General features: G+C 50.6%; 1 protein-coding gene across 1 annotated transcript in view; it reads left to right on the forward strand.

The window, feature by feature from the left end:
- Window positions 1-13,599, forward strand: part of POLR1B (RNA polymerase I subunit B) — a 100,654-nt gene that overhangs the window by 30,299 nt on the left and 56,756 nt on the right. The window contains exons 8-10 of the mRNA XM_068128407.2: window positions 7,093-7,267; window positions 8,273-8,554; window positions 8,636-8,769. Of these exons, the coding sequence (XP_067984508.2) occupies window positions 7,093-7,267; window positions 8,273-8,554; window positions 8,636-8,769 (591 nt within the window). The remainder of the gene's footprint in view (window positions 1-7,092; window positions 7,268-8,272; window positions 8,555-8,635; window positions 8,770-13,599) is intronic.

Here is a 13,599-nt window from a genome sequence, read left to right on the forward strand (position 1 = left end):
TCAAAAATCATCAGACAGACAGACACCAAATTGCGTATTTTAGTGTGATTATTATTATTATTATTATTATATAAAATAGGAAAGGTTATTTTGGAGCACCCAGGATGTTGCTATGTACAAACCTGCCTGGATGGGATCATGTGACACAATTTGCTGAAGAATGAAGAAAAAATCCCCCCGATTCGTTTTGGTGATTTCGGTGAAACGCCAGACAAGACTGGTAATTCACGGATATTTCAACAAATAGATGATATCGACATTAAAATGTTGAATATGATTTGTGAGATTACATCTACAGTTTTATCCTGGAGTTGTTGGACGTGAAGGTTTCAGGTGGATTAAAAGAAAATCAGTCTTGGGGCAGGGGGAGGGTGAAGGAGAGGTTCAGGTTGGGGAAAGGGCCCAAAATTCTAAATGTGTATCGTATAGTGCCATCTAGTGGAAGCCGGTGTTACAAATCATAAAACTAGGGTAATTATCCCATCTGAAGGAACAGGTTCTTTACTGTGCTGGAAATAAAAGTCGTGTTTTGTGTATCTGTCTGTGTGTGAAACGCTAATCCCACCCACACGACTGGCCCAATTGCCACCAAAGTTGCCGCATACACCAAATTGGACCTCCTGGTGAGCATGGGCCACTTGGTTTGGGCCCCTAAGTGCGCATCTGCACATGCGCAGATCTATCTCCTGAATCCTTTGACCTGGGAAAGTCCAACGTTGTAGGATGAAAGCTCAAACGTAACAATGATCGTTGTGCATGACACAAGTCTCGTTGGACAGGTGGCCGTTGTGTAAATGTTACTTTACGTAGGTTTTACGTGCGGGACAATTTTTTGTGGCCACTAAAAGACAGGTGGCCGTTAAGACATGTTTCACTGTATGTACGTACATTCTCCTTTACACTCCAGAATCTTTACCCCACGCACGCGAAGGGAAAAGTAGGGTTAAGCAATTGGTCCATGTCCGCTAGTTTGTCTTATCAGTTTATGTTTGTGATGGAGGAACAGCTTATTTAAATCAAATGTTATATTTTGAACACTAATCGGAATATGAATAGAAAGGCAAGTCTTTCAAAAGTTAAGTTGTCTTTCTGCCTCGGATACCTATCGTCCAAACTGACCCAGCCTTTGATTGCAAGACCTCAATTCCCCCTTCAACTCAGCTTTGCAATATCCATTAACAAGGCTCAAGGACAATCCATACAGGTGGTTGGACAATACTTGACAACTCGTTGCTTTTCTGATGGGCAGTTTTATGTTTGACGCTCTCGTAGAGGCGATGAAAAAAACAAATAAATACATTTACATTACTTTGCACCAGAAGGCAAGACCAGGAACATTGTTTACGAAGAGGCTCTTTGATGTAGCTATTTCATTTTGTGTGTGTGTGTACATGTTATGCAATGTTTTTAGGAAAATACAAGTTTTTATATAAATATTTTTGTCCTCTTTTCCTTTTACTTGTCAATTCTCAATTTTTCCCTTGCGCAACGCTGGGTAGCCCTGCAACTAAATAATAATTATACGAGATCCTTTACAAGGAACTCTAATGCTGGAGTAGGCCTTCAAGCCTGTGCAATGGCTGTTTGTCCGTGCTCTATCCTTTTAAATGCTGAGTGTCGAACGAGGAAGCATCAAGTCCCATTTTAAAATAGATTGTTTGGTACGACTCGGTCAGGGTTCCAACCACCGACCTCCCATACTCAGGGTGGACGCTCTAACCATTATACCACAGAGTGTGGTTAAAAACGATTTCTTTTTCCATTGTCCAGTGTGGGTTTTATTCCCATGGCTGCTCGCTCTTGCCAACCTTTGATCATGCATGGCATGGTGATCATTGATCACATGGCAGTGGAAATCTGCATTAAACGAGTGTCGTGAAAATCAAGCTCAGACACGACTTGACCTCTGGGTAGGTTTAATATCATTTAGATCTGAAGTACATCCTGTAAAAATACATTCATGCAACAGGCATTAAAATCAGAGTATTTCATGAGCAATGGTCGATTCAATATGGCAATGTTCCAATAGAGAGGACAGTCAGCGCAGCATTTAGGGGCGTACATACAATTCAAACTACAGGACTATGTCACAGTGAGTTCCGCTGGAGTGTCCGTGCGCCCCGGTTGTCCCGGGTCTTATAGATGCCCCTTTTGAAGCGAGCACACCCTGGGTTCACCTTGGTATAATTTCACTACATTCTCCCCGCCGTTAGAACTATACTGCCGCTCGGCAGGTTGCAAGCAAGCATCAGCAATAATCGAATGGGTCACGTCAATCCACGTTAGTCGGTCCACCCGTAGCGGTCGGGGCGGCGAACTTCCCTGCCAGTTCGTGTTCGGAATCTACCGGGCACGGCGTCCCCAAGCCCGGAGTCCCCCGCGTCGGAATAGCCGCCGGAGGTGGGAGTCGGAGGGGGCGCCCCAGCGCCTTCGGGCACGGGAGTGGGGAACGACGGAAGTAACAGTGGTAGTTCCATAGGGGAAGCTTCGGTAGAGTCCATAGACTCGTAGACGGGTTCGTCGATATCCCTGTCGTCGTCCCCACATGGGGCGAGATGGCGTATGGAGACAGTAGACTCGCGGCCATCCGCCGTTAACACGCGAGCATGCTCGGGATTAGCCTGGAGGACCTGCACCTTGTCAACAAGGGGGTCGTACTTGCTAGCGCAAACCGCTCGTTTGAGATAGGCGGGCCCCGGTTCAGCGAGCCAGCTGGGTAAAGATTGGATACTGCCGGAGCCTCTAGGGTGGTGGAACAGTCGTTCGTGAGGAGTCTGGTTGGTGGCGGTACATAGGAGAGCCCGGATCGAGTTTAGAGCGGCAGGTAGCGACCACGCCCATTTATCGAGGCCTCGGCCGAGGGTCCGGAGGCTCAGCATGACGGCCCTCCATATAATCCCATTAAAGCGTTCGATCTGCCCATTCGCTTGGGGCCGGTACGGGGTGGTGTAGCTCGAAGCGACATTATGCTGGAGCAAGTAGCCCCTCACCTCCTGGGACAGGAACACCGCACCCCGATCGGTATGCACGTAGGCCGGATACCCGAACATAGAAAACAAATTCTGCAGGCACCGAATAACCGTGGCAGCCGACATATCCCCGCACGTGTAAGCAAAGGGGAATCGTGAATACTCATCGACGATAGTGAGCAGATAGCTTGAGTTGCTCGACATTGGCAGCGGCCCTTTGAAGTCCATCGCCAAGCGCTCCCACGGTCTAGTAGCCCTAACGAGTGTCCCCATAGGAGGGTTATAAAAACGCGGTTTGAGTTCCGCACAGATCGCGCAATCACGGCAGATGCGGCGGATGTCCTCAATCGAGTACGGCAGATTGCCCTCGCGCACAAAATGCGCGAAGCGCGTTACCCCGGGATGACACATAGTGCCATGCAAAGTGCGCAGCCCCTCCAAAGTTACAGCCCCCGCGCAAGTGGCCGGCCTCGATAAGGCGTCAGCGACCAGGTTATCCTTCCCCGGGCGGTATTTGATGGTGTAGCAGAAGTTGGCGAGTTCGATACGCAAACGGGTGATTTTCTCATTCTTAATGCGCTGAGCATGTAAGGTGTCGTACATAAACGCAACGCTCTGTTGGTCCGTGACGATTTGGAAACACCGCCCAAGCAGATACGGCCGCCATCGCCGAATTGATTCGACGATCGCGTACGCTTCCTTTTCGACAGACGAATGCCTCCGCTCGGCGGAGGTGAGAGTCCGCGAGAAGAAAGCCACAGGGTGGCCCCCTTGGGAGAGAGTCGCCGCTATCGCATGATCTGAGGCATCACTCTCCAAAACGAAAGAGGCACTCTCGTCAATCGTCGCGACAGCGGCGCCAGCGATGTCGACTTTAAGGCCCTCGAAGGCCGCCAGGGCGGCCGGGCCCATGGGGAAAGTGTCGCAGGCCACGAGGGGGCGGAGCTTCGCGGAGAAATTTTGCACCCACTTTGAATAGTGGGCGAACAGCCCTAGAGCGCGTTTCAGTGAAGCCCGATCGCTAGGCGGAGCCATATCGAGCAAAGGGCGCAGACGCTCCTTATCCGGAGAGACGGAGCCATGGGTCACGGTGTACCCCAAAAGGTCTACCGTGCGTAGAGAGTATCGACACTTAGCCGCATTCATGGTTAGGCGATATTTCCACGCGACCTCGAGGAAGCGTTTCAGATTAGCGTCGTGATGCTCCTGGTCATACCCACAAACCGTAAGATTGTCCAGATAGACAAAGACATCGGTCAAATTCTCCTTCGCAACGAGGTCATCCATAGCCCTCTGAAAACAAGCGACTCCGTTAGTTACCCCAAAGGGAAGTCGCGTGAACTGGTACAACCGCTGACCTGATTCAAAGGCTGTAAAGACGCGATCAGCCCTAGAGATAGGGACTTGATGATACGCACTACGCAGATCGAGAGTGCTATAAACGGAATACAGGGCCACCTGGCGTACCAGGGCGTCCATCCCCGGTAAGGGGTAGGCATCCAGCTGTGTAAAACGATTAATCGTCTGCGAATAGTCGATTACCATGCGCCGGCGGTGGGCCTCACTCCGCACCACTAAGACTTGGGCCCGCCACGGTGACCTACTGTGTTCTATAATACTGTCCTTTAAGAGCAGGGCCGTTTCTTCCGCAATGAATTGCGCGTCCGTGCGAGAGTAGCGCCGCGATTTGACGGCAACAGGGGTACAATCAGTGGTCAGGTTGGGGAACAGTGAGAGAGGCTCTATGTCCATTTGAGCGAGGGCGCACACAGCGAGCGTGTCCGGCCCACCGAAGTCTATTTCCAAACGTCCATGCCGCTTAAGGAAATCAAGTCCTAACAGAACGTCAGCGCATAAAGCAGGTAATACCATGAGATACACGTCCGGGAACGTGCGTCCCTTTATCACAAGTTTCAATCGACACGCCCCTTTTGTGCTCAACCGAAGTCCCTGAGAGGCCATGAAGATCCGGCGGGTTGTCCCGAGAACCGGCCACCCATGTTGATGCACGAGTCGCTGATCGATAAAACTATCCGTGGACCCCGTGTCAATCAAAGCTTGCGCAAAAACGCCCGCGACCGTGAGCTGAATGATGGCCTGCGCAAGGCCGGCAGACCCGGCAGGTATTGTACCGGCCGGGCGAGAAGATCGCGCCTCGCGGGTGGATCCCACGCCGGCTGCAATCCTTCGGGCAGCGTCGGCAGGTTGGGCCTCAGCAGGAGCATTGAAGTCAGTTGGCTCATCAGCAGATTCATTTGCTAGAGTGGGTGTGTGTAGGTCGTAAGAGCCGCCGCCAGATGGCGCTCGAGTCACGTGAGAAAGATCTCTGCCGTCTGCAGATTCATATGCCAAAGTGAGTGCATGTAATTCGTAAGAGCCGCCGTCAGATGGCGCTCGAGTCACGTGAGAAGGATCACTGCCGTCTGCAGATTCATATGCCAAAGTGGGTGCATGTAATTCGTGCTGCGTTTGCCGCACATCGAGAGGAGTTTCCACAGCAGGAGCATGTCGCTTGTTTGAAGTAGGCGTTCGAACGCCAGTCAAGGTCGGTCGCGCTGCGGCCGGTCGCGTTCGCGCCATTTGTTTCGGCGGCCCGGTGTATCTCACCAAGGTCGGGCGTGTAGCCAGAGGCCCGCGAGAAGGAGAGCGGCTCATCAAAGCCGAGTGAGGCGCCCCCTCCGGCGCTCGATCCGTTGGCTCCGCGATGAGCCCATTCAAGGTCGCGCGGGGAGGCGTGCCCCGAGCGGCCTTCCTGCAGACCTTTGCAAAATGGCCCTTGGTGGAGCACAGGTGGCATGTAGCCTCCCGAGCCGGGCATTCAGAGCGAGGGTGCTGCCGATTCCCGCAAAAATAACATTTTGCATACCGGTCAGGCCGTGGCCGGGCAGCAGTGAGGCCGGAAGCGGAGTTCGCTTCAGGAGCACCCGGAGTCTCGGCCGTGGTGGTCGGGTCCTCCTCCGTATCCTCGGCGGTAGCCCTCTCCGGTCGCGCGAGTTGAGAGGCCCCCGCCACGACTCGTGGGTGATCGTATGTGGTGGATTGTTCTCGGGCATCTGTATATACTCGCGCCAGCCATAGTGCTTCTGTAAATGTCAGATCCGCGACCTCCAGGAGTCGGAGCCGCAAGACCCCAGAACTAATTCCGGAGATGAATGAATCTCGGAGCAAGTCGTCCTGCACTTGCTCGTGGGTCCGTACGTCCTGCACGCAGTCCGCCAACAGGTAGCGCAACTCCTGCGCGTAGCGATCGATCGATTCAGATGGTTGTTGTCGCCGCTGGGATAGTTGATGCCGGCCGTGCACAGCGCTCCGTGTTTTTACATATAAGCGCTTCAGCTCGGCTAGTGCCGTAGCGTACGTCTCAAATCGAGCTATGTTCCGGAACACGGTATGATAGACCTTCGACTGTAACACGAACAGCTTCATCGCAGCGGTGGGCTCTGTTTCGTGAGCAGCAAAATAATTCTCCAGCGTTTTGAGCCAGTGAGTGAACTCCGATGCTGATCCCTCAGCTTGAGAGTCGGCTCCGAGAATTGGTACCACGATCATCTTGTGGTCAGCCATTCCGGCGATCTAAATGATATTAAATGTCGTGAAAATCAAACTCAGACACGACTTGACCTCTGGGTAGGTTTAATATCATTTAGATCTGAAGTACATCCTGTAAAAATACATTCATGCAACAGGCATTAAAATCAGAGTATTTCATGAGCAATGGTCGATTCAATATGGCAATGGTCCAATAGAGAGGACAGTCAGCGCAGCATTTAGGGGCGTACATACCATTCAAACTACAGGACTATGTCACAGTGAGTTCTGCTAGAGTGTCCGTGCGCCCCGGTTGTCCCGGGTCTTATAGACGCCCCTTTTGAAGCGAGCACACCCTGGGTTCACCTTGGTATAATTTCACTACAACGAGTTTAGGGCATCCTATGTCGTACAGTGAACTCGTATAGTTCGTTTGTGGTTTTTATGGTGAAAAATTGGAAAGTGGGGCACCGTCTTGTTTTGGGTTCAAGACTTATATGCAGCCATTGATTGCATACTTATGTGTACCTTCATACATTTTCACATATCGATATGTGATACCTGTTGTCATAATCGTCATGACATCTTGCCTCAGGAAAAGATGGAGGGTTGGCTGAGTAACATAAAGATAGGCTTTGAGAAGCGTATCCAGAAAGTTGGCTCCTTCCCCTTGGATGTGGACAATATGACCCGGCTCTTCAGCCAAGCGTCGGACATCTCCCGGCCAATGGAGTACCTGCTCGCTACCGGCACCCTGCGGAGCAAATCGGGTGAGTATGCCATTTGGACGAACACTGGATTGGAACTCTTGTATTGAGGAATCTTGTATTGAGGATTGGAACCTGCTGAGAGTATTAATTAATCGGCAGTTTTTATTTATTTATTTATTTAAACGTTTTGACCTGAGTGAGATGTTCACAACATTACACACAATCATGTGATTGCCGGGATCATCCCAAAAGTTATGTCACACCACCTACTCTACTTTAATAATCGACGTAGTTCTCACATTGTTATTCGTATCACATTGTTCCACATGAAATCTCCATCCTCCTCGATGTACTTCGTCCGGCAGTCGACCAATCTCTTTATCTCAGCACGGAAGCCTTAATAGAGCGGATGTGGCTGTGTTAACTTCTTCAGTGGATGTACAAAGCTTTTATTTCAGGGAAAGTATTTGGCATGCTGGGTTTGGAAGGCATTTTTTTTCTGCATCACTGTGAATGTAACAAGAGTTCAGACGCCATATTTACTGAAGCTTTCTGGCATCACATTGAGTGAGAAACATTTTATTCACAAGACACGTTAGCAAATAACAAGATGGTTATTATAAATCACATGTAATCTCATTTTGTGATCCCATGGAGTCTTAGACCTTTCACCGAAAACACCAGCAAGTTGCCCGTGCCCACACGGGATTCTAAATTGGGTCGGGATGAAGGCGGCAAAAATACAAATGGCGTCTTCTGTCATCGAGCCGAGAAGCTGGGAGCGATAATTCACAATTATTGCCACATCTGATGCAATTTAAATGCTCTAATGATGGCGAGATGCTCCACTTTGAAACTGGTTGATGTGCAGTATGTGGATGTTTGATGCTTGGGTCCATTATATAAATTTGTATCGCCATCAAAAGCAGTGACCAATTGCGAATTAATGGTAGGATTGCAGGTGGTGAGAGACCTTTTCGGATGATCCTCGTCAGCTGTTGTGTGAGTGGTACCGATTTGAAGGCACCGGCGCTGATGCATTTCCTTTCTTGTCCACGCACTCAGGACTCGGTATGATGCAAGGCTCCGGCCTCGTCGTAGTTGCAGACAAGCTGAACTCTTGGCGTTACTTGTCACATTTCCGCAGCGTGCACCGTGGTGCTGCCTTTGCCGCCGTGCGCACCACCACGGTGCGTCGGCTCTTACCTGAGGCTTGGGGATTTCTGTGCCCCGTGCACACGCCAGACGGTACACCGTGCGGTCTGCTCAATCACATCGCAGCGCTTTGTACGGTCTCGTCTGCTCCAGCAGGCGCGCTGGGCCTGCCCACGCTGCTCTGCTCGCTAGGTACGACGCACCTGTCTCAAATAAAATCTACTGTACAAGATGGAGCTAATTGCACACTGACTCCATCTCACGGTTTGGCAGGAATGGAACCGGTGGATGGTTGTTTAAGGACTTCGTATTCTAATTGCTACCCTGTGCTGCTGGATGGTGTGGCAATTGGTTGGCTGCCGAAAGATGTTGCACCTGTCGTAACCAACGCATTACGAGCGTACAAGGTGAATCATTTTACTACAGTCTCCTTTATGTGCTAATTCTGGCCTTGCTTTTGACTCTGACTCTCTCCCTGTTGTAATTTTACCTGGCATGACAAGGCGGGCAACTATCCCGAAAGCCTTTGGTAATTGGCCATTTAACAACAACATTCAGAGTACAAGACCAGGTTTGCCAGACTTCCTCCAAGTTGTGGTTTTCCACCTTTTAAATAATTTTCCCTCCAAATTAATTATTATTGTCGTGCAACCGCGATTAACACCACAGTTGCGGAGGCCGATTGCGAGGCTTTAAACTCCCGAGGCGAAAACTCAATAGCGGATTCCAATCAAACCAAAACCAAAGCGCGCAAGATGGAGGGGAATGGAAAGGGTCCCGCAGCCTTAACTATTAAAATCCAACAGGAAACTGCGTTCAGATATATACAGAAAATAATACAAGGATTTATTAACGGTTCCGAGAACAAAGAAATATGATGCTCTAAACCCCCGATATGGAGTACTCCCACTCGACAGAGTTATTAAACAAACCACAGGGCAGACGACGAAATAAACAGAGGGTGTGTGTGTGTGCGTTCTTAGCTTTGCTCGCTCGGGAGCGTGGCGTGGAGATAGTGCAGGCCTCGGGTGGCTAGGCCCTGACACGTTGGCGGGAGGGGTCTCCCCGACGTGACTCGCTCGCCGGCCCCAGTCCTCTCGCCCCGCAACTCTCAAACGCTCGCCCTGTCCGAAGGACCACGGTTTCTGGGGCTGTCGTCTCTGCCCGGCGCTTTGGAGATCGTGAGTGGTTGGCGATGGTACGCAAGAGGCCACGAATACGGCCACCAACAGGGCGAACCTCGGCACAACAGCCGCCCACGCGATCCGATCGCAGGGAAGATGGAGGGAACGAAGGCAGGAAAGAACAAGAGGGAAAAAAATGTCCAGTGCACTCCATCACGACTGAATCCTTTCAGCTCCCCCAAATGGTGTCTGCTCTGCCTCGTGTCCAACTCCGAAGTCCTCTTCTTCTCCTTCGTGTCGTCACTTCCCTCACGCACCGTCCCGCTCTCTCCTGACGTCCATTCGTCCGCCCTCCCCCATGACGTCAAAAGATCCACCCCCTTCTCATCGTGTCTCAGCAGGGTGTGTCCCAGCCTGCCCGTTTTGGTGGGTGTTGTTTCATTGATGTGAAAGGGAAGGGAATTAATTAATGTAGGTGCGCTAGGGGCATGAATTCCTACTGTCTAGGTGCGGTGCCAAAAGGGACATTGGATTAACCACAGGGGTGGGAAAACACACAAAGTTACCCTTATCGCCCTAACTACTTAGCACTTCCTGTCCCCGTACAGAAAATATATACGCAATTATCCCGGCATATGCCTACACATACTAACTTAAAGGTACATAGTGGGTTCTAGCTATCGCGACATCCCGGAGCATTTTACCTACTCAGATGTACTCTGCTCTACATATTGCTCTCCCAAATTCATAACAATTCCCCCCCCCCCCCCCCCCCCCCCCGGAAACGTAGCTCCTGCAAGGTTCACCGCAGGCGCTACCATTCCAGCCTTAACACTTACTGTCACACACTTAATTAACCTATGAAATAAATCAGGAAGGGCTGTGGGAAGTGAGTCGGACTACCTACCTACACTTCCTTACCATGCTAAACCATCATGCAAGTATGTACATTTTCTTCATTGTTCCTGCGGAGGATTGGGAACTGAGTACCCTCGTCCCTCTATACAAGGGGAAAGGTGACCCTCTGGAGTGTGGCTCGTACCGAGCGATAAAGTTATTGGAGCATGGAATGAAGGTATTGGAAAGGGTGTTGGAGAGGAGGATAAGGAAGAAAGTGAAGATCGACGAAATGCAGTTTGGATTTATGCCAGGAAGAGGAATGACAGATGCGCTTTTCATTGTGAGGCAGTTGCAGGAGAAGTACATGGATAAGAGGAAGAAGTTGTTTTTTGGGTTTGTTGATCTGGAGAAAGCATTCGATAGGGTTCCACGCAAAGTATTGACATGGGCATTGAGGAAGTTAGGAGTGGAGGAATGGTTGATCAGAGTAGTGATGGCAATGTACAAAAGAGCACGCACAGCTGTAAGGACGAAGGACGGGAACAGTGGTGAGTTTGAGGTGAAGGTGGGAGTGCATCAGGGGTCGGTACTAAGTCCACTACTATTTGTAGCTGTGATGGAGGTGCTGGCTCAGACCGTAAAGGAGGGTTTACCGTGGGAGTTGTTGTATGCAGATGATCTGGTGTTGATTGCGGAAAGTATGGATGAACTGAAGGAAAAGATGAACAAGTGGAAGGAATGTATGGAGACAAAAGGTCTGAAGGTGAATATCGGAAAGACAAAGGTGATGGCAAGTGGTAAAGCATGTGGTGAGGTGGAAAGAACTGGGAAGTGGCCGTGTGCTGTGTGCAGGAAGGGTGTCGGAGTGAACTCCATTCAATGTACAATGTGTGCTGAGTTGGTTCATCAAAAATGGAGTGGTCTGAGAGGGTCATTAACCAGTGTGGCAGCTACATTCAAATGTAAGGTGTGCACAGAGGAAGCTGCAGATGGAGGAAATGTTGAGTTGGATCTTGGAGACGGCGTGAAGCTGGAAGGTGTGAAAACATTTTGCTACCTCGGAGACATGCTGAATGGAGAAGGTGGATCAGACTCGGCAACGGTTGCTCGAGTGAGATGTGCATGGAAGAAGTTTCGGGAACTGAGTGGCGTGCTGATGAGGAGGAGAGTGTCGCTGAAGCTGAAGGGAAAGGTGTATGCTGCATGTGTGAGAAGTGTTATGATTTATGGGAGCGAGACATGGGTAATGAACGTAGAGCAGCAACGAAGGCTGGAAAGGGTGGAAATGCGAATGGTTCGATGGATGTGCGGAGTATCGTTGAGAGAGAGGAAGACAAATGAGGAATTGCGAAAGATGATGGGAATATTGCCTGTGATTGATGCTGTGAAGAGGAACAGGTTGAGATGGTTTGGTCATGTATTGAGGAAGGATGAAAGTGACTGGTTGAGAAGAGTGATGGAAGTTAATGTAGAAGGAAGTAGAGGACGGGGAAGACCGAGAAAGACTTGGCTAAAGATGGTGGAAGAAGAAATGCGGGCAAGGGGGTTAACAAGGAGAGATGCAGAAAATAGGGCAAAATGGAGAAGATTGTCATGGGGACCGCAAGGCTAACCCCCGCTCTAGCAGGGAACATGGCCTTAAAATGCATGTTGTTGTTGTTGTTGTTGTTGTTGTTCCTGCGGAGGGAGGAAACAAACAACACACCAAAACTCCTACCTTATCCACAAACTTAACCATCTTTCCAAAAGCTCAAAACTCTAACCTTTGTACATACCCCGGTCTACAGAATGCGTCCCCCGGTGGATGCCACAAGACACAACCTTACCTGCGGGGCCATCCCCGTGCACCCCCTAAATTTCCACGGGCCCTGTCCAGATGTTGCAGGTGAGTGACATGGCTTGGTGGATTTCGCCCACATTCATGCAACACAGACCCCTTAACCGCTCATCCTCATTCCAAAACTCATCATTACATTCCAAAAATTAATAAAGCTCTTACTCAATACACCCCCCTGTGGGACCATGGCATTGATGTCATATCATATGTGCGCATTCCTCAACTAGGCAGCGGGGAGGTACCGCACAAAAAGATGGTGGGGGCACATCAGGCTGTGGTGCCCGCAGTCCCAAAAACAAGTCAACCGACTTACAAGTTCATTGCCCCCCCCCTTTACCTCTTGGCCCCGTGACAGCCCAGCAGCCCCTTTCCGCCATTACCTCACCGGTGAGGGTCTCCACACACACCAGGCTCCCTTGCCTCCTGCTTCCGCGCAGCAACACGGGTCACCGGGGACAATCCTCACCCCGCGGCGCCCAACCAGACCCTCCACCGACGAGCTCCAATTTCCAGTTACCACCAGCTGCCAGGGGTAATTGCCGCAGAGGGGGGGCCGCATGCATCGCTCCTCAGAGCTTGCTCTGTACCTGCGGACACACACACCTTCCCCACCCACAAGACCCCAAAACACAGTTCCTCCCCCGCTGCCATTCAATTCTCCACACAACTCAGCACAATTCCATCGATGATGGTAGTACAAAAGATGTTTCAAAGTATGCCATGGCCTGCTACATGTGAAATCCCATTCACAGTTCAAATCATTGAATCATTACACATTTCCATTTCCAAAACACATTTCAAAACTCAATAATCACCACTCGCTCATATTTTTCCAACCTCACGACCACATCAAAACACATAACCACAACACAAAAACATACGCCACCCACAAGACACTGTGTGGCCCCCATTCCATCCCCTCACCGGCCATGTCATCACTCTCACCCGCCTCCCAACTCCAAATTACATGTCCCCAATTTCCAAAGCAAGTCCTGAAGCCTGGGACAGTACTCCTCAAAACACTCACCTCAAGTGCAGGTAGTTGCAGGTTGGTTGGGTCCAAGAGTGTCATCCACCACAAATTCCCAAAATTTCACATTGGGCCTACCAAATACTTCCAAATTTCTCTTTTGTCCCCACTACACTGGCAGGTATGTGGATCCGCATCCAACGGTGATCATCACTACACAACCACCTGTGGCCACGACAGCTCTGCACCTCTACCGTGCAAGGGTCATCGGGACAAGGTGAGCCGTCAAAACGCCAACATGGCCCATGAGTGTCCATAAGGGTGCGACCCACCATCCATCCTTCGGCCCCCCTGCGAGGAACACAGCTGCACCAGCCCCAGCTGGCCAATGTGGTGAGCACTTGCTGCCACAACACACACTACCGCACACACAACCTCGGCCCCGGGGGGCACGGTCGCAGTATGT

The sequence above is a fragment of the Myxine glutinosa genome, chromosome 9 (genome assembly GCF_964187855.1).
Source record: "Myxine glutinosa chromosome 9, kmMyxGlut1.1, whole genome shotgun sequence".
Classification (NCBI taxonomy): Eukaryota; Metazoa; Chordata; class Myxini; order Myxiniformes; family Myxinidae; genus Myxine; species Myxine glutinosa.